This window comes from Schistocerca nitens, chromosome 10 (genome assembly GCF_023898315.1).
Source record: "Schistocerca nitens isolate TAMUIC-IGC-003100 chromosome 10, iqSchNite1.1, whole genome shotgun sequence".
NCBI lineage: Eukaryota > Metazoa > Arthropoda > Insecta > Orthoptera > Acrididae > Schistocerca > Schistocerca nitens.
Genome location: NC_064623.1, coordinates 111,490,920 through 111,509,632, shown reverse-complemented (window position 1 = coordinate 111,509,632; position 18,713 = coordinate 111,490,920). Strand labels below are relative to the sequence as shown.

The 18,713-nt window shown below is 40.2% G+C and overlaps 1 protein-coding gene across 2 annotated transcripts in view; it reads right to left on the bottom strand.

Annotated features, from left to right (window-relative positions):
• Positions 1 to 9,774: 9,774 nt before the first annotated feature.
• Positions 9,775 to 18,713, bottom strand: part of LOC126210542 (uncharacterized) — a 121,554-nt gene continuing 112,615 nt past the window's right edge. For both annotated transcript variants that reach the window (XM_049939795.1, XM_049939794.1), the window contains exon 2: positions 9,775 to 11,111. In XM_049939795.1, coding sequence (XP_049795752.1) covers positions 10,574 to 11,104 — 531 coding nt within the window. In that variant the 5' untranslated portion in view covers positions 11,105 to 11,111 and the 3' untranslated portion in view covers positions 9,775 to 10,573. The remainder of the gene's footprint in view (positions 11,112 to 18,713) is intronic.

Here is an 18,713-nt window from a genome sequence, read left to right as displayed (position 1 = left end):
TAGATAACAATTCCAGACAGTTAAATGAAAAATTAGATAACAATTCCAGACAGTTAAGTGAACAAATTAGAGCCGTTGCCGCGCAGTGCCATGACACTAAGGAACAGTTACGCGAAGAAATTGAGGCTTGTTCACGAAAAAGTAGCGAAGAAATTAGGTCTGTTGCTCAAGAATTAAGGGAAATGCAAACAGCCACAACAGAAACACTCAGAGACGAAATTAGCGGAGTCGCTAAACAATGCTCTGAAAAAGCTACACAATTACGCGACGAGTTTAAAGCAATGACAACAGAACTATCGCGCACAATGGATGAAAAGATTGACGCGAAATTCGAACAACAGAACACTCAGATTAACGAACGTCTTAGTCTTCACATACAGAACAGTGATACGCGTTTCCGCAAATTTATTGATGATCAAAATAAAGTAAAACGTCAAGTAATGGAAACAATCACTGCTCAGAGACAGGAAGACAAGCGTAAAATGTTTGCGAAGGCAAAAACGTATGTAGACAACAATATTGCTACAGTGTCCGACAAAATTAATACCATCGAACAGTCAAACACAGAATTACGTGACGAAATTTCTGATCTGAAATCGAAAACAGACACATACATAACAGATTTTCAAACAGTGACTGACAGACTCGAACAATTAGAACTAACACAGGATTCCGATGTTACAAAACTGAACGAAACTACACGTAAATTGCAAAAACAGATTAAGGCCACTGACACTAAAACCGATGATCAGGTTAAAATACTGACTGAAAAATGTGATGAATTGGCCAGTCGTATTGACATCATTGAAAATACTAATGACAGTAAATCAGACGATACTACACCGGTTTCATTTAATCAAACACCGGAATTTCAAAATTTACAGCAGACGATTAATGAGATCGATTCATCTAACAACACTTTACGTAGAAAATTGTCTAGTTTACAACAGGAAGTAACAGAGATGAAAAATATTTCGGTTAATAACGCATCACAGCAGACGCCACTTTGCGAACATTTGTCAGATTCGCGCAACGCGTGCAATTTGGGTAATCTACAAAGAGCACCCGACTTTGATTCCGAACAATCACAGTTCAACAGATTCTCTTACAACCATGAACCTGTTCCGTCACACAGAGACGATAATTTCGATTACAAACATTTTCTGTCAGTGAGAAAGTTTAAAGTGTTTAAAAACGACAGAACACAGATTCACCCGCTAGATTGGATCCAACAATTTAGCTTTGCTTTTCCACCGACTTGGCCTGTAACGCACAAACTGGAATTTATTTGCAGCTTTTTGGAAGGCGAACCGGCAACTCGTATGAGGCCGATCGCGAGGCAGTGTTACTCAGTAGAAGAATTTCAGAATGCTTTTCTATCAGCATATTGGTCGAAGACGACACAGCGCGGAATTAAAGATCAGTTAATTAGTCTACCGAACTATGAGAACTCAAATTTTCCGAGTGTGACGCAATTCTTTGAGCACATGGTGCAACAAAACCAGTATTTAAGTGAACCCTATAGTGAATCCGCACTCATTCAACTATGTATCTCTAAATTACCACGCTCATTAAGAGTGTCACTTTTAACCGGTCAGCAAAAAGAAAACATTTCGGCATTCAGGGATCTATTGCAGCTTCTAGAAGTGCAGCAATCTGATTATTCTTTTGTAAACAAAAATTTTTCGTATAACAACCAAGGCCAACAGACGTACAGTAATTATGATCAGGGACGTAATTTCAATAGGAAAAATAACAGAGGCTTTAGGAACGACAACTACCAGAACTTTAACAGCAGGCAAAATTCTGATTATCAATATCGCCAAAATTATGGGCAACAGGAATCACATTTTGGTAACAATAGACGTTTTCCGCCACAACAACATGAAAGTCAGCCGGTTAGCGTACCTAACCAACAATGGAATGCACAAGGTCAACCAGGCTTTAATGTTTCGGCGCGTGCACGTGTAGTCCCTGATACAACAAATAGTAACGCACGGCAGCAAGGAAATAACTACGTACAGAGAAGACAGTATTTCAATTCCTATCGCAATGCACCGTATAGGAATGAGTATCACGACAGACGTAAAAACGATGAGCACAATTATCAGCGTACATATAATAACAGCCGGTCCTACCAGCAACAAAATGATCAGCAACAACATATTCTAGTAAATGAACCCGATAGTAGGTATCATCCAGAGCGTAATGCGTCTGGAAGAAGTAATAGAACTGTTCAAATTGTAGAAATGCCACAACATCATCCAGAAAATAATAACACGTCAGATAGAATCTGACTAGATACCGTACAGGACGCATCTTCCAATAACACAAGCACTAGTTTTGACACGCAGAATGCTGTTTACGAGAATGTAATTACGTTTGACGACATCAGAGACACTCTTTTGCAGGAAAAACCAGTTGTTCAGAAAACCATTTCACATCCTGTCATCGAAATTAAAATTGGTTCATCGAAATTTTCAGCAGTAATCGATTCCGGATCACCTATGTCAGTCATTAATGAGGAAACTTTTAACGAGTGTAACAAAGAGAATACTTATCCCACATTACCATTAGGCAAAACGAAAGTAAAAGGAGCAGTATCGAGTAAAGGAGTAGACGTTAAATTACAGACGCATTTATCATTTTGTATTGGAGGTCATACTTTTCATTCAAATTTTTGGATTGTTCCTTTATTGACAACAGACGTAATTTTAGGTACTAATTTTCTCGTACAACACGACGCAGTGGTTGATTTTCAAAATTCTTATTTAATGTTGAAGGACGAAAATGTGCAATTGGCTTTAGAATTTCAGCACTCACTATCTGCGGAAGAACAAACAATTAACCGCACAGAGGTCATTTCCGCAACACGCAACATAGACTGTAATCCCGCATTGTTCACCGACACGTACGTACATAACTATAACACTCCAGACGAAACTGACTACGACGTAATGCAAATGATTTCTGATAAAGTTAAACAAAGCAGTGCAAATACAGACGACGAACGAACGCAATTACATAAAATTCTTTTACAACAAGCTCCAGTTTTCGACAACATTCCTGGTACTATGTCCGGCTTTATGTACGAATTTCAAGTCAAACAGCACGACACATTTAAAGCAAAGCATTATCCCATTCCATATATCCACAGAGAACAAGTTAAAAAAGAATTGCAGGATATGCTCGATCAAGGAATTATTGAACCAGCAGTTAGCCCGTACATAAACCCGCTGCATATTGTTAAGAAAAAAGATGGCTCACTTCGCCTCGTACTTGATTCACGTCACATTAATGACATTATTATTAATGAAACAGATCGACCACAGACATTAGAAGAACTGCTACAGAAATTTCACGGTACAGCTATTTATTCCACATTAGATTTGAAATCGGGATTTTGGCAAATACAACTTCATCCGAATTGCAGAAAGTATACAGCTTTTCTCTGTTTTGGTGACTGTTATCAATTTTGTAAATTACCGTTCGGCCTAACTATTTCTTCTGCTGCTTTTATTCGCGGTTTGAACACAATACTTCCGACAGAACTTAAAGACAGAATTACGACGTACGTAGACGACATTCTTATTGCAGAAGCTAACTGGTCTGAACATAATCTGATGTTAGAACGACTATTGCAAACTTTCCATGCACAAGGACTTACAGTTAACCTCAGTAAATCGCATTTTGGTAAAACTTCTATAAAATTTCTTGGACACGTAATTTCAGCTGAAGGCATTGCGCCTGATCCAGAAAAACTTCAAGCTCTACGTGACATTACTGTTCCTACAACAAAGAAACAATTACGCAGTTTTTTGGGCTTAATTAACTTTTTTCGTAAATTTATTCATCACTCTGCTTTAGACACGCCTAGATTATGCCAATTAACAGGTAAAAACACTATTTGGTCATGGGATAAGCAAGCACACTCTGAATTCGTGAACCTGAAACATGCTTTGTTGAATGCTCCACTTTTATCGCACCCAGACCTTACTAGAAATTTTTCTATTGCCACCGACAGTTCCAACACAGCTTTAGGCGTACACATTTTTCAGGAAATTGAAGAAGATGGCTCAATAGTAATTAAAAACATCGCATTTGCAAGCCGCATTTTGTCACCTGCTGAACGAAATTATTCCGTTACTGAACTAGAAACATTATGTGTTGTATGGGCTTTTACGAGATTTCGGCACTTTCTTTATGGCAGACATACCACCGTTTACACAGATCACAGAGCTATACAATTTTTACTTTCAGCTAAATTTACTCACGACAGATTAAGCAGATGGAAACTGTATTTACAGGAATTTAATTTTACGATTGTTCACATTCCCGGCACACAAAATGTTATAGCAGACGCACTTTCTCGTTCTCTCAGCAACAATCAGCAAGACGTAGCAACCAACTTCTGCAAAGCAAATTTCAGCGTCATGTACATTCAACAAGTTGCATTTGAAAATTTTATTTCGTCGTCATTACAGGACATAGCAAAAGAGCAAAGTAAAGACAATGTATGGAAAGAAATTAAGCACCTTTGGCAAGATAAGAATAATGTTACGATTAGGAACCACTACACTGTACGCAATGACATTCTGTTTCGCCGCTCTCATCCTGACAACAACAATTGGTTATTATGCATTCCTGACGAACTGGTTAACAAATTAATCTGGTACACTCATTTAAGCTACGCACATTATGGAGCAAGAAAATGTTTTCTGATACTGAGACAGAACTGTTATTTTACAAACATGGAAAAACGTATACGACGAGTTTTAGCGTCATGTAAAATTTGCCAGAAAGCTAAGTCAGACACCACTTCACACATTCCTCCATTATATCCCATTGTACCTGTTAAATTAAGACATATGGCCGCAGTAGACATTTTTGGTCCAATTCCGAGAACTAATAGAGGTTTTTGCTACATCTTTGTCGCTGTTGAACTCACTTCAAAATTTGTTACCTTCACTCCGTTACGCAAAGCTACTGCTAAAACTGTTTCGAAAGCATTTGTAAAGCATTTCTTATTTCATGTAGGGCATGTGATGAAAGTAATTTCTGACAATGGATCACAATTTCGTTCTGTCATATGGACACGCATGTTACGAGCTAGAAACATTTCTCCGATTTATATATCCAGGTACCACGCCTCTTCGAACCCTTGTGAACGACTAATGAAAGAAATTGGTAAACTGTGTAGAATATACTGCCACAAAAGACATGTTAATTGGGACACACACGTACACTCATTTCAAGATGTAATTAATTCCATTCCAAATGAATCCACTATGCTACCTCCGTCTGTTATACTGAAAAACGTTGAACCACCAAACAAAATCAAAGAATTAGTAACATTTCCTACATCTCGTCGATTACGACACCACGAAATAATTGACATTGCGCTGAACAACATCAAACGTGCCGCAGAGCGCCGGAGAAGACAGCAAAAACAGGTTTGTAGACACCGAGATTTTCACGTTGGACAGAAGATATTAGTACGTACACACTATTTATCCAGCAAATTAAAAGGTAAGTGCAGTAAATTTGAACTTCTATACGCAGGTCCGTATCGGATTCGCAGCATTCCTCACCCCAATGTTGTACACGTCGAAACTTTGAGAACCAGAAAATCGAAAGGCAATCACCATATCTCCAATGTTAAACCGTTTATTACATGAACATACTTTATGATTTATCACACTGTAATACATTTTCAGATATTTATGTGAACAATTATTGATGATTATCGTATTTTTTCTTGGCAAGTGGCCGGCAAGGTAAGGTTAGCAGGTCGCTCTTCTTGTCGTTACACATCAGACCGTGCATATTTTCCAGATGAACTTACACATTTTATGACCACTTATGCAATTATATTCACATGACTAATTACTGATGATTATCGTATTTTCTCTTGGCAAGTGCCCGGCAAGGTAAGGTTAGCAGGTCGCTTTTCTTGTCGTTACACATCAGACCGTGCACATTTTTTCAGATGAACTTACACATTTTATGACCACTTATGCAATTATATTGACATTACTAATTACTGATGATTATCGTATTTTTTTTTGGCAAGTGCCCGGCAAGGTAAGGTTAGCAGGTCGCTTTTCTTGTCGTTACACACCAGACCGTGCATATTTTCCAGATGAACTTACACATTTTGTGACCACTTATGCAATTACATTTATGTGACTACCTATTGATGATTATCGTATTTTTTTCTTGGCAAGTGCCCGGCAAGGTAAGGTTAGCAGGTCGCTCTTCTTGTCGTTACACACTAGACCGTGCATTTTTTTCAGATGAACTTACGCATTTTATGAATAATTATGCAATTCTCTATAATGACGCATTAATTTTATCAAATTCTCTCTCCATTGAAGTCTTTAATTATCGCATCTATTAACTACACTACATATAAGCTGAACACAACGAATGTCACATTTTGTCTTTCTTATGTATGTACGATTGTTTTCATGTTTTGTTTGTATGCACTGTGAACTAGTTAAGGTATAACACACACCATTTGACTTTGACATTTTGCCTTGTGACATCTCAACATCGTGACTGTTTTACATTTTCCTTTTTTTGCTGCTGCATTACCATATTCTCTGTACACTTTTTGCCTTTAAACACTGTCTGTGCTTTGAGATATTACGTTTTCTGTCATGTTATGTTGTATGCTTAATTGAGTCACCATTAACCAGTCACTATTTAAAGGGTATATGATTTAAATGCAAGACATTAATCTTTGTTCATCAATTTCAGAAATAAATGATGCGTACAGGAAATGAATTAAACAGAAGTGGGAATTTCACCTATGGAATAAACGAAAGAAGATGCAATAAGCTAATGAGGACGAGTAAATGGATCAGAATTAACAAGCATTAACCAGAATATATTATACACATCGCAGAATAGCAGTCTTAACTAATTTTTTCTTTCAGAATACAAAGCGATTGATGCAAGCTGTCAGACAGAACTACACATTTTAGTTTTAAGTGATGAAATATGCTAGGGATTAGGAATAGTTGTGTGATGAATAATGAAATGATTTTTGCAGATGATAATGAATGCTGATAATGAACAATGATGAAGAATATGGTACTATGAATAATGAAGTTTTTGTTTACAGGTGATGATAATGATGGAGTTATGATGATATGAATAATGAAGTTTTTTTCTTTACAGATGAGGATAATGTTGAAGTTATGTATTTATGCTATGTAGTTATTTAAGTATTTGTTGCAGTTTACTTTGACAGCAGGTGTTATATTGCGTAGTAGGATGACTGAAGGTTTTGGAAAGGACAGCTATGGAACACATTTTTTATACACATTTCACTACCTGTTAATTCGAAGTTCACTACTTTTCAGCATAGTCTGCGTTTCTTCTTTCAGCTCAATAATCCATTTTGTATTTTTCTTTCAGGAGAAGCTTTTTATGATACTTACTAAACTTGTTACTTATTATACCTGTTCTAGTACTTGCATTTTTTTTTACCCACTTGTGTCTATCATTTATAAATGTGATAACCTTGCTACAGCTGACTCATGACGAATGACGTTACACAATCTTTTCATTTATAGGAACAACCTAGAAGCAATTTTTTCTCTTATTTCTTCTTGCTTTCCCTTATAATTACCCAAAGCAATGCATTGCTAGCAGAAAAAACAAAATGTATTAACAGTCCCAGATAATGTCACTAGTTTATGATAATTCTGAATAACACTGATCAGCTCTGAATAGTATGTCACTTGAATAATGACTTCTTAATGATACCTAAACATAATTGCCACTATCTATTGTAATGAGAGTACTTATTATGCCCATGCTTATTAATGCTACTAATGTTTTATACTATTCAATACTTGCTAGCCACTGAGTGCCCATAATTAATGTAATTACTTATTATGCCCATGATTATTAAGGCTATGACTGTAATTAACTGATTTTTAATAATGATTTCTTAATGATATGAAGAATACTGAATAATGAATAATGTTTTATACTATTCAATACTTGCTGGCCACTGAGTGCCTATAATTAAGACTTTTTATGAACATGTTCTGTAATATTAAAATACATGGTACAGAAATGTTCAATGACTAGAGTATGGATACCGCAAACTACTTATGTAATCACTAATCAAGACTTGTGTGTTAGTTAATGTCCTTCACCTTCTGACCTAACTACCTGAAATTATTGTAACATCCATTTGTCTTGTCCATCCTCATTATCATGGAGCACTATATTTGGTTTTTGCACTAATTCTACGTTGGTGTGCCGCCTCTTAAAAGCGTGGTGTTGACACGACATGCTGTCCACCACTGTAGGCGAAGAAACTACTTATGTAATCACTAATCAAGACTTTGTTATGGAGCACTGTGTGCCGCCTCTTAAGAGCGTGGTGTTGACACGACATGCTGTCCACCACCGTAACCGATGAAGACGTTATTCTGGTCCCACTGTTTGGTGTACCTGGTATACTGCCAAATGATAGTATGGAATACTACTACGACGTTTCACTGTCTTGATAAGCTGATAAATACTTCTGGGAACGGAACTGCAGATTGTATCACTTAGTTGTGATTCTGTGGAAAGATATGGACTTTCAGTGCAGCTATGTGCAAACTAAAGTGCTACAACCATGATGCAATCCTTCCTTTCCTATCCTAATAGTGAAAATCATTTTTTACTAACACCATTTATGTTCATGGCATATACATTTTTTCTCGATTTGTTGAACTCTAGTGCGAGTACACTTGTGTCACTTGTCGACATGATTTTTGCCATTTGTTGTCAAAATACTAAAGACATTTTCGATTTGTTTTGAAGTGCAGTATGTGTGCACTCTTGTCATCTATATTGTATATACTTTTTGTGATTTGATGATTTTTTCTACTCTTGCGTTTATTTGTTCTAAAAATGTTCAAAAGTTTTCAGTGCATGTGCACTTATGTGAATATGTTTTCAACTGAACTACAGTGCCTGTGCACTCTTCTCAATTTTCGATATGATTTGTGTTCATTCTGTATACCTTTTATGATTTATGTCATTTGTTACTCTTGTATATACATTTCGTCTTTTACTGATATGTTCTCCACTGCAGTGCATGTGCACTCATGACACTTGTCAACATGATTTTTTTTTTTTTGCCTGTTATGAAACTGCTAAAGAATTTTTCAGTGTGTGTACACTTTGTTATCTGTCAAATAATTTGTATATACATTTTTCCTGATTTGTTTTGTACTTATATTTTGTCTTGTCTGTAATGTTTTGTAATCGGTGCATGCGCACAACATTTAATTCATGTGATACATCTAAATATTTTGTAAATGTTAATTAATTGAAAGAAAAATTTGTTACGATGGCAAGTCCAAATGACTCACCATCGCTGCCAAATTTTTGCCCCCCCAGTGGAGGGTTATGAAACACGTATGTTGTGCGGCAGCGATGCTGAGACATTGTAGAATCTCTGACCAGAGCAGTTGCGCTCGACTCGCAGTAGCGAGCAGTCAGTCAGTGTGCAGTAGTCAGTCCTCAGTAGTGCTTGGAGTCGGTTGCTAGCAGTAGCGGAGAGCAGTCGGCGGGCGTCGGCATCGCAATGGTCGAGATTCAGGACGAGGTATAATTTATTTAAATAAATAATCATGCAGCTTTGCGCTCATCAGATAATGTAACGAACAGTCATTGTAATTTAACTTTCAAAAATCGCCCCCAATAATAATTTTGATTTAAAAGCAATTTTAGAGACAATCATTCAAATTTCCTTCCATTTCCTTTTAACAAAGATTTTTTAAAGGTACTTCCAATGCTTTTCATGCAAGCGCCAGAGAACAATAAGAGCAGAATTTTGACATGCAGTTTCACTAAGGTAAGAAATTTATTCTCGTTTCGCACAGGGCAAACACCGATTTTTCGGTTGAATTGAGTTTAGGTTATCATTACAGTTTCATTATCATGGGATTAGCGTTCATTATTTAATGGGAACTTGTACTTGAGTCAGATAGCGAGCTTTCATTTAATTGTCTTTGTCATTAATAATTTTGCGGGAAGGTTACGCTTAGCTCCATTTCCATTAACTATTGTCATTTAAAATAATTCCGTGGGGAGGTTACACCATTTCCATTAAGTAATGTCTTTTTAGATTTTCTGTGCGAAGGTCACACTTAGCTGTGGCTCCATTTCTATTAAGTATTACCATTAGAATTTTCTGTGGGGAGGTTACAGGGTCCAGAAACGGTGAAAGACTTTGAACCCCTGCACTCAGCTGGTGGATTCTGAGGTCACACACTGGGGAAGACTGAACTACTCTGCCATCAGCAACCTGACCTGGCAGTCCTTGTCAGCCTTATACAGCCTTATACAGAGACACTGGAAGACGATCGGCTGCATGAAGCTGTTTGTTTCTGGGGGGTCACACACCGTGGAAGACATGGAATTCCTGTATGGAACTGAGCACCTGGACAGTGGCCACCCTCAGAGGCCCGATTATGCAGTCCTCGATGGCTGCTGCAGGGTTTTGGGATCAGACACTGGAAGACAAACCAATGGATGGAGCGGTCGGCTTCTGGGGTCACGTACTGTGGAAGACGTGGAACTCCTGTATGGAGCTGAGCACCTGGGCGGCCGCCGCCCTCAGCGGCCTCGTCTGGCGGTCCTCTGCGGCCTGCTGCTCCAGCGCGTGCCCGGCGATCTCTGCCGAGTTTACGGTCAACACCAGGCCGCCCTGCAGCACCTCGTTGAGGATGTGGTGCACCTGGTCCGCGTGGTACACGAAGTCCAGCTCACACGCCAGGCCGAAGCAGCGGTCGACGGCGTCCACGAACTCCTGGATGAGGTCCACCGTGGCGAGCGGCGACTCGGCGCCGTCGGCCACGAAGACGACGAACAGGTCTGCGTAGCGGCGGTAGACGGCCGTGGAGTCGGGGCCCAGCAGGTCGCTGACGTCGAAGAAGCTGCAGTTGTGCTTCTGGCGCGCGGCGAGGCGCGAGTGCAGGCCGCGGGTGAGCCGCTGCTGCGACTGGGGCTCGGCCGGCCGCGGGTCGTAGAACTTGCTCAGCCGCACCTTCCCGGCCGCGTTCACCACCAGCACCAGCTTTATCATGGCGCACCTGGAACCCGAAACGGCGATGCCATTTGCATCTAATTGTATGTCTGTGTCTAATGCCAGAAATGGGAACATTCACGAAAGACAATATGGGGACCAGGTTTCCCAGAAAAGGGCTGGTTTCTGACACACTTTCCATGAGCTGGCACTGTCTAAAAGACAACTATGCTTATGTTCTACATAGGAGTTCATCCAATAAATAAGTCTCTACTACTACCCTTACAGTACTGAAAAGAATAGTATAGACCAAATACCAAGACCAATCAATAGAAGGTAACTTGAGGTGACAATTTGGATAGAGGGAAGGTGAAAGGGTGACAAAAGAATTAAGTCAGAAAAGGAAAGAAAATGGGGAAAAAAAGAATAGGGGGAAAAATAAAAGGTAAGGGGGGTGGGGAAAGGAAACGGTAAGGGGGGTGGGGTAAAGGAAACGGTAAGGGGGGTGGGGTAAAGGAAACGGTAAGGGGGGTGGGGTAAAGGAAACGGTAAGGGGGGTGGGGTAAAGGAAAAGGTAAGGGGGGTGGGGAAAAGGAAAAGGTAAGGGGGGTGGGGAAAAGGGAAAGAAAAGGGGGGAAAAGGGAAAGAAAAGGGGGGAAAAGGGAAAGAAAAGGGGGGAAAAGGGAAAGAAAAGGGGGAAAAGGGAAAGAAAAGGAGGAAAAGGGAAAGAAAAGGGGGGAAAAGGGAACGAAAAGGGGGGAAAAGGGAACGAAAAGGGGGGAAAAGGGAAAGAAAAGGGGGGAAAAGGGAAAGAAAAGGGGGGAAAAGGGAAAGAAAAGGGGGGAAAAGGGAAAGAAAAGGGGGGAAAAGGGAGAAAAAGAAAAGGGAAAAAGGAAAGTAAAGAGAAAAAGAAAAGAAAAAGAAAGGTGAAAGGGAAAACAAGAGGAAAGGGGGAAAAGGAAAGAAGAAAAGTAAAGCAAAGAAAGTCCAAGTAAAGCAAAGAAAGTCCAAGTAAAGCAAAGAAAGTCCAAGTAAAGCAAAGAAAGTCCAAGTAAAGCAAAGAAAGTCCAAGTAAAGCAAAGAAAGTCCAAGTAAAGCAAAGAAAGTCCAAGTAAAGCAAAGAAAGTCCAAGTAAAGCAAAGAAAGTCCAAGTAAAGCAAAGAAAGTCCAAGTAAAGCAAAGAAAGTCCAAGTAAAGCAAAGAAAGTCCAAGTAAAGCAAAGAAAGTCCAAGTAAAGCAAAGAAAGTCCAAGTAAAGCAAAGAAAGTCCAAGTAAAGCAAAGAAAGTCCAAGTAAAGCAAAGAAAGTCCAAGTAAAGCAAAGAAAGTCCAAGTAAAGCAAAGAAAGTCCAAGGAAAGCAAAGAAAGTCCAAGGAAAGCAAAGAAAGTCCAAGGAAAGCAAAGAAAGTCCAAGGAAAGCAAAGAAAGTCCAAGGAAAGCAAAGAAAGTCCAAGGAAAGCAAAGAAAGTCCAAGGAAAGCAAAGAAAGTCCAAGGAAAGCAAAGAAAGTCCAAGGAAAGCAAAGAAACTATGGAAAGTAAGTGAACAAAGAAAAAGTAAAGAAAATTAAGTAAATGAAGAAAATAAAGAGAGGAAAGGAAGGAAATAAAAGGAGAGGAAAGGAAATTAGTAAATAAATAATAAATAAATAAAGAAGACGAAGAAAAATGGAAGAAAACGAAAACTATGTAATGACAGTATAAAAGAAATGACGAAAACGACAAAATAGAAGGAAGGTATGAAGAGAAATGTAAATGACGGAAATAAGAAAACGAAAACAGGAAGTTATAAATGAAGGTGAGACGGAAGGAACAAAACAGCAATGATATGAGTATTAGTGTTTCACTTCCAGGCGGCGCTGACTTCGTTACAGACGAACTACAAGCTAGTATTGGCAAAATGATCGAAGGTAAATGGTTATAAAAAGTACGGGAAATAAACGCATTAGATCTGCTTCAACAGGAATACCCGAACATTTCGATTCAGTGGAAACAGGTGTGGGAACATGCAACCAGAGGATTATTGTAGCTGTGTTGATTACTGGTCCCCAACAGAAGGCTACGTATGACATGTGCGGAAGCATTTCTGCTTACAAGTTCAAAAAGAAAATGTTGATCAAGTACCCGCGCGGCCTGCCGTGAACATTTAGCTTTCTGGACAACTTGCAGTTTTTGTGGCACAAATTTTAGAATATTATGTGTCAGCTGCTAGCAAACTATTCATGGAAGATAGCGAGAGCTGAGAAAGACTAACCGTGTGTCATTAACAAAGCTAATGCGAAATCAAAGCTGGATAGCAGATTCAGACGAAACTCTATAGTTTCTGGCAAAATCTGAAACAGGTCTAAACAAAACTAGCACACTTTGTGAGAAGCAATAAATTTCATAGGTGTTACCTGCTCAGTTGACGCAAACCCTGCTTTGGTATTACCTGAAATTATTCAGTGGATTAATGTTGCCAATCTTGTTGTTCTTTGTCGTGGTAGCTCCGAAATGGTTGTTAATGAAAGATAGGAAATATTGAAACTCCTGTCTTTTCCACCAAATATGACATTCTTCAGGTTTTGAGTTGTACTTATCGCAAGTCTACTTTGGACAGAGCAGCACAGTATTGATTCCACATGCATTGCTCCAAAATTCATTGCACAGGCATCGCTCACCACCTCAACCTGTAGCGTCGTCATGAACTAAGTTTCGATATCTAGTGACGTTCCCCACGAAGTCACATTGCCTAGAGCTCCCGGAGTTTGATATGCGCCTCTCTTGAAAGCGAGTCCACTTTTTCAAAAGTTTTAGTAATTTACTGGTCAGGTCAGAGGTAGAAGGACCATGTGTAGACACTAAGCCACAAGCCAATTACCTTGGGCCGACTGAGATGTCTCTAATTTCCTTTTGATACAGAGGATGGATATAAACAGAAAACATGTGCAACCAGTCATCGAAATTAAACAGTAACCTTGCAATAAAGCACAAAGCATTAAATTGTCATTCCAGTATTTGCTGATCGGCTTTGGAGTCCAGTGACTTAAGGCGGGTGTCAGTTCTCTCTATTCACTGTCGTACAGTATTTTGAGTCCAACAACGTGAGAAGTACCTATGCCTGAAGTTCTGCACAGATGGGGGGTATCTGTAGATTTTCAGGGTATGTAAAAAACACAAATCAAACTCTAGGGAGAGCGTTCTTGATATCAAAACATTACAAAAAATTCATATGAGCTCGAGTCCAAAAATCCTTCGTCAGTGACGTTTGAAGGGAATTCCTTTTAGTGAGTTCCGGTTGTGTAATTTACCTCAAAAGTGGCTATATGAACTGACCTTTTAGTTTACAGTTGGTCATGCTTCGTTTTGCCTGATTGTGTTTGTCCTGTTATACGGTAACTTACATCACAGTGATGTTGTCAGTGTCTCAAATGACGGACATGCACTACATGTATGGCCTGATACGGGAATGTGGACGCAGCACGTCAATGTTATATTGAGTTGAACATAATCCCGACAGACCGCTACTTGTGCAAGAACGTTTGCGCCAGAGACGCTCATTTGAGAAGAGTTGCAGATGGTGTGAGGCCACGCGATGCATCAACGGCTGAGTTTTAAGGACGGCAAGAAATCCTAAAGCGAACTTATGAACTATGGGAGCACAGATATTAATTAGCAAAAAGAGTACCAATCTGTAAGAGAAAATTTGCACATGCAGGAAAAGTTAACGAACAAGCAAGCAAGGAATAGCAAAGTGACACAGGAAATGATGCAGCGCAGTGAGTTCGGAATTCTCGTCGCCAGATGACGTGTACGGGTCATCTGGACAGAACGGCTCGCCTGAGTTGCGTTACTGGTAACTGACCACTCAAATTAAACCAACCTATGAACTGCAGTCTTAAAACTTCCACTGCGTCCCTATCATTTGTCTGTAATTGTTTCTCACATAATGCAGATGCATTGATGATTGACTAACGGCAGAGGTCCTCACTTGACCTATCCACGTCATTTTCCTCCAAAATATCTAAATTAGCAATTAGTAAACGTAGACTCACTTTATCTCTGCCAAAATTATCAAGACTGACTTGAACCATAAACTCTCAATCCACTTCACTGACGAGTATTATACTTCCGCGTACAAAACACTGTGACTTATCCAATTCTTCGGTACTTTTCAATGGCTTTACAACATATAATAAATCCTCAGGTTGTTCCATATCTGTGCTCATCCAGATCAACTTCCTTGTATCTCGTGGTATCGTATCACGTGAGTTGATATTTTCAGCCCGAGGCAACAGTTTACTAGGTAGCGAATCTTGCGACAATGCAAGACTTGTAGCTGTTGCTCCTAGCGAAAACAATGTCCCACCAAGTTAAACTGTATGCTGCGAAGGGTCAGTTTTTGCGTGGTGTTTAGCAAGAAAGTTGAGTCTCAGGATCGCACAATACACCAACAGACGGCATTACTTCTACATGCTCTCTAAAACACACATTTCTCACGTTAAAACCAGTACGAGGAGAACTGCGTGAAGGGAAGGCGCCAATCACATGATGATTGGAACATTCTGTATGACAACCTGTATGCGTATCATATTAAACGGGTGTAGGTATTAAATGAGGCAGACTTTCAGCCAAGAACAACATTCAGACAACACGTGTTAGGGAAGGTGCTGCGTTCCTGCAGTTCTTGCACGTACCGCGTGGTTATAATTACAGTGCAGTTACACACAGAGGCACAGTGTGGGCTGTAATTATCGTACGGCAGCGAAGCGAAACAAGATACGCATGCTAATGCGTTAATGCGGAACCCATTTACGTTAGAGAACATTAGTTCCAGTTGCGGCCACCAGGTGCTGTACACTGTGGCGTGGTGTGTCAAATACCGTAATTCCTGTAGGTACAGCAATAATTGATTCAAAACAAGGATACCGTCGTGCAACGGAATACGTCTTATTTAAATTAATATTAATAGTGGTGGCCCAGTTAAGCATAATAAAAATGACTACTACACTACTCGCAGAGACATTAATATGATGGACCTTTCAGCTATGGATGGAACTAAATGGACCCTATAGCAAATAGATTTATTGGCTTTGAAAGTGGAAGTTACCAACTGGTGTCTTAGAAGGAGCGATCACTCTGTTTTTAAAATAATTGAAAAGCCACGATCGCCTCAATCGTTTATTAGATGACCGGTTTCAGCACTCTGAAGGTGCCATCATCAGATCTGAAACGTGGATTAACATTTATAAAACCATATGGACATCATGGCACATGAGGCAGACCATCTGATAAAATCGTAGTCACAACCAATAAAAAATAATAAAAAACTGCTCTTTCCATAAAATATAAAACTGAAGTCACCAGATAAAGTCTTCAGACCCACCGCCAAGTGCAGAAAAAACATCCACTGGCAGTGCTAATCGATTTGAAATTACAGAGCAGTGGTCTCAACGACTTCTTGATCAAGAGAATTTGCTTATCAACCTCAAAGATGTTCGTTGAGAGTTTCAGCGAGAAATTGCCACGTTACAAGTGTGTGTGATGGTACGACATCCTCGCTGTCATTTGACAAGCCATAACTGGAGTGAACAGTACGACTATCGAGAAGGGAGACCGTGCGCTGTTAGCGAAACTGTTTTACGCGGACGGTAGCAGTTACAGTGCTGAATTGAGAAGGAATCGCCGATTGAAACGTCTTGAGCAGAGGCCCGATGTTCTGAATTTGCCCGTCTATTTCTGAAGTTGATGACATGTGGCCAGGCAATGTTCTGTTGAATGGGATCATTTAAACTACAGGTTGCACTGAATACATAGAACTACAGAATATGGAGTGCTGTTCAACTGCGTGATACACCGCCGTATGTGATTGATTGGTGTAGATTCACGATCACCTTTATTTTCGATCCGTTTTTTCTTGAAGCGAATACTCCCAGCGTATCACGACATCTACATGTTAGCAAGACCTGGCCCAACATGTGATTCCTACATCGGCAGATCCCATCTATATGGAAAGCACTATTTTCATGCAAGATGGGAGGCAACACCCTCTGTCGCTCCCCCAGTGAAAGACCTGCTTGATGCATCCTTCCACCTTCATGTTATCTCCCGAGTTTTTCCAGATGCACCGTCCTGCAAGATCGCCTGATCTGATCCATGAGAGATTTCGCTCTGGGGGTATCCAGAAGAATTCATTTATCAGGGACACATTCGGTCTTTATCTGATCTGAAGACCGGTATACAACAAACACTTTTCTCAGATTCCACTGGAATCCTGCGAGCAACTGTCGATTTACGGACGGAACATTTCGTCGATGTCTCTAGGGCTCATAATGAACATGTTGTGTATGCGGTAGGTAATGACAAAATCAGCATTATGCCTTTCTCACTTGTTTGTCCTTTTCAGCACATATCCCATTCCTAATTCACTACATATGGAAATATTTCTATAATCTTTATCGTATTCACATCGCCAGATTTGCACCAGTTGACCAAAATTGGAAATATTTATTTTTCCTAGCGTAAATCGGTGCTGTATTAACGCATTAGCATGTCTACCACGTTCCCCTTCCATACTATAATTACGGCCCACACTGGACCTCTGTTAGGTACTTTTACTTTAATTATGACTACCTGGTACCTCGTCACCGATAAGGCTGGCATTTCATCTTACGGGATTTTCAGTCATCATCGTAACGTCTACGCTTATGAAAATCCTTACAATGATGTGTGAAAAGTTATGGAATAGCTACATATACAGATGGCGGTAGTATCACCTACACAAGGTATAAAAGGGAAGTACTTTGGCAGAGCTGCGTTTGCATACACGAGATTCATGTGAGTTTCCAACGTGTTATGGCCACACGACGCGAATTAACAGACTTTGAACGCGGAATGGCAGCTGGAGGTAGACGCATACGACACTCAGTTTCGGAAATCGTTAGGGAATTCAATATTCCGATATCCATAGCGTCAGAAGTGTGCCGACAATACCAAATTTCAGGCTTTACCTCTCAATACGGACAGCGCATTGCCCGGCTGCCTTCACTTAACGACCGAGAGCAGCGGCGTTTGTGTATAGTTGTCAGAGGCGACGGAGATGTAGCTCTCTATTAAGTAATCGCAGAAAAAAAATGTGGGACATACAACAAACGTATCCGTTAGGACATTGCGGCGAAATTTGGCGCTAACGGGCTATGGCAGCAGACAGCTGACGCGAGTGCCTTTGCTAAGAGCACGACATCGCCTTCAGCGGCTCTCCTGGGCTCGTGACCGTATCGGTTGGACCCTAGAAAACCGTGGCACGGTCATATGAGCCCAGATTCCAGCTGGTAACAGATGATGGTAGGATTCTGGTGTGGCACAGACGCCACGAAGCCACAGACCCAAATTGTCAACAAGGCGCTGTGCAAGTTGACGGTAGCTTCATAAAGGTGTGGGCTGTGCTGACATGGAATGGACGGGGTCCTCTGGTCCATTTGAACTGGTCACTGACTAGAAACAGTTATGTTCGGTTGCTTGGGGACCACTTGCAGCCATTCATGGACTTCATGTTCCCAACAACAATGATGGAATTTTTATGGATGTCAATGCACCCTGTCAGTGGGTCACAGTTGCTCGCGATTGGTTTGAGGGATATTCTGGACAGTTCGAGCGAATGATTTGGCCTCGCAGATCACCCGTCATGAATCCAA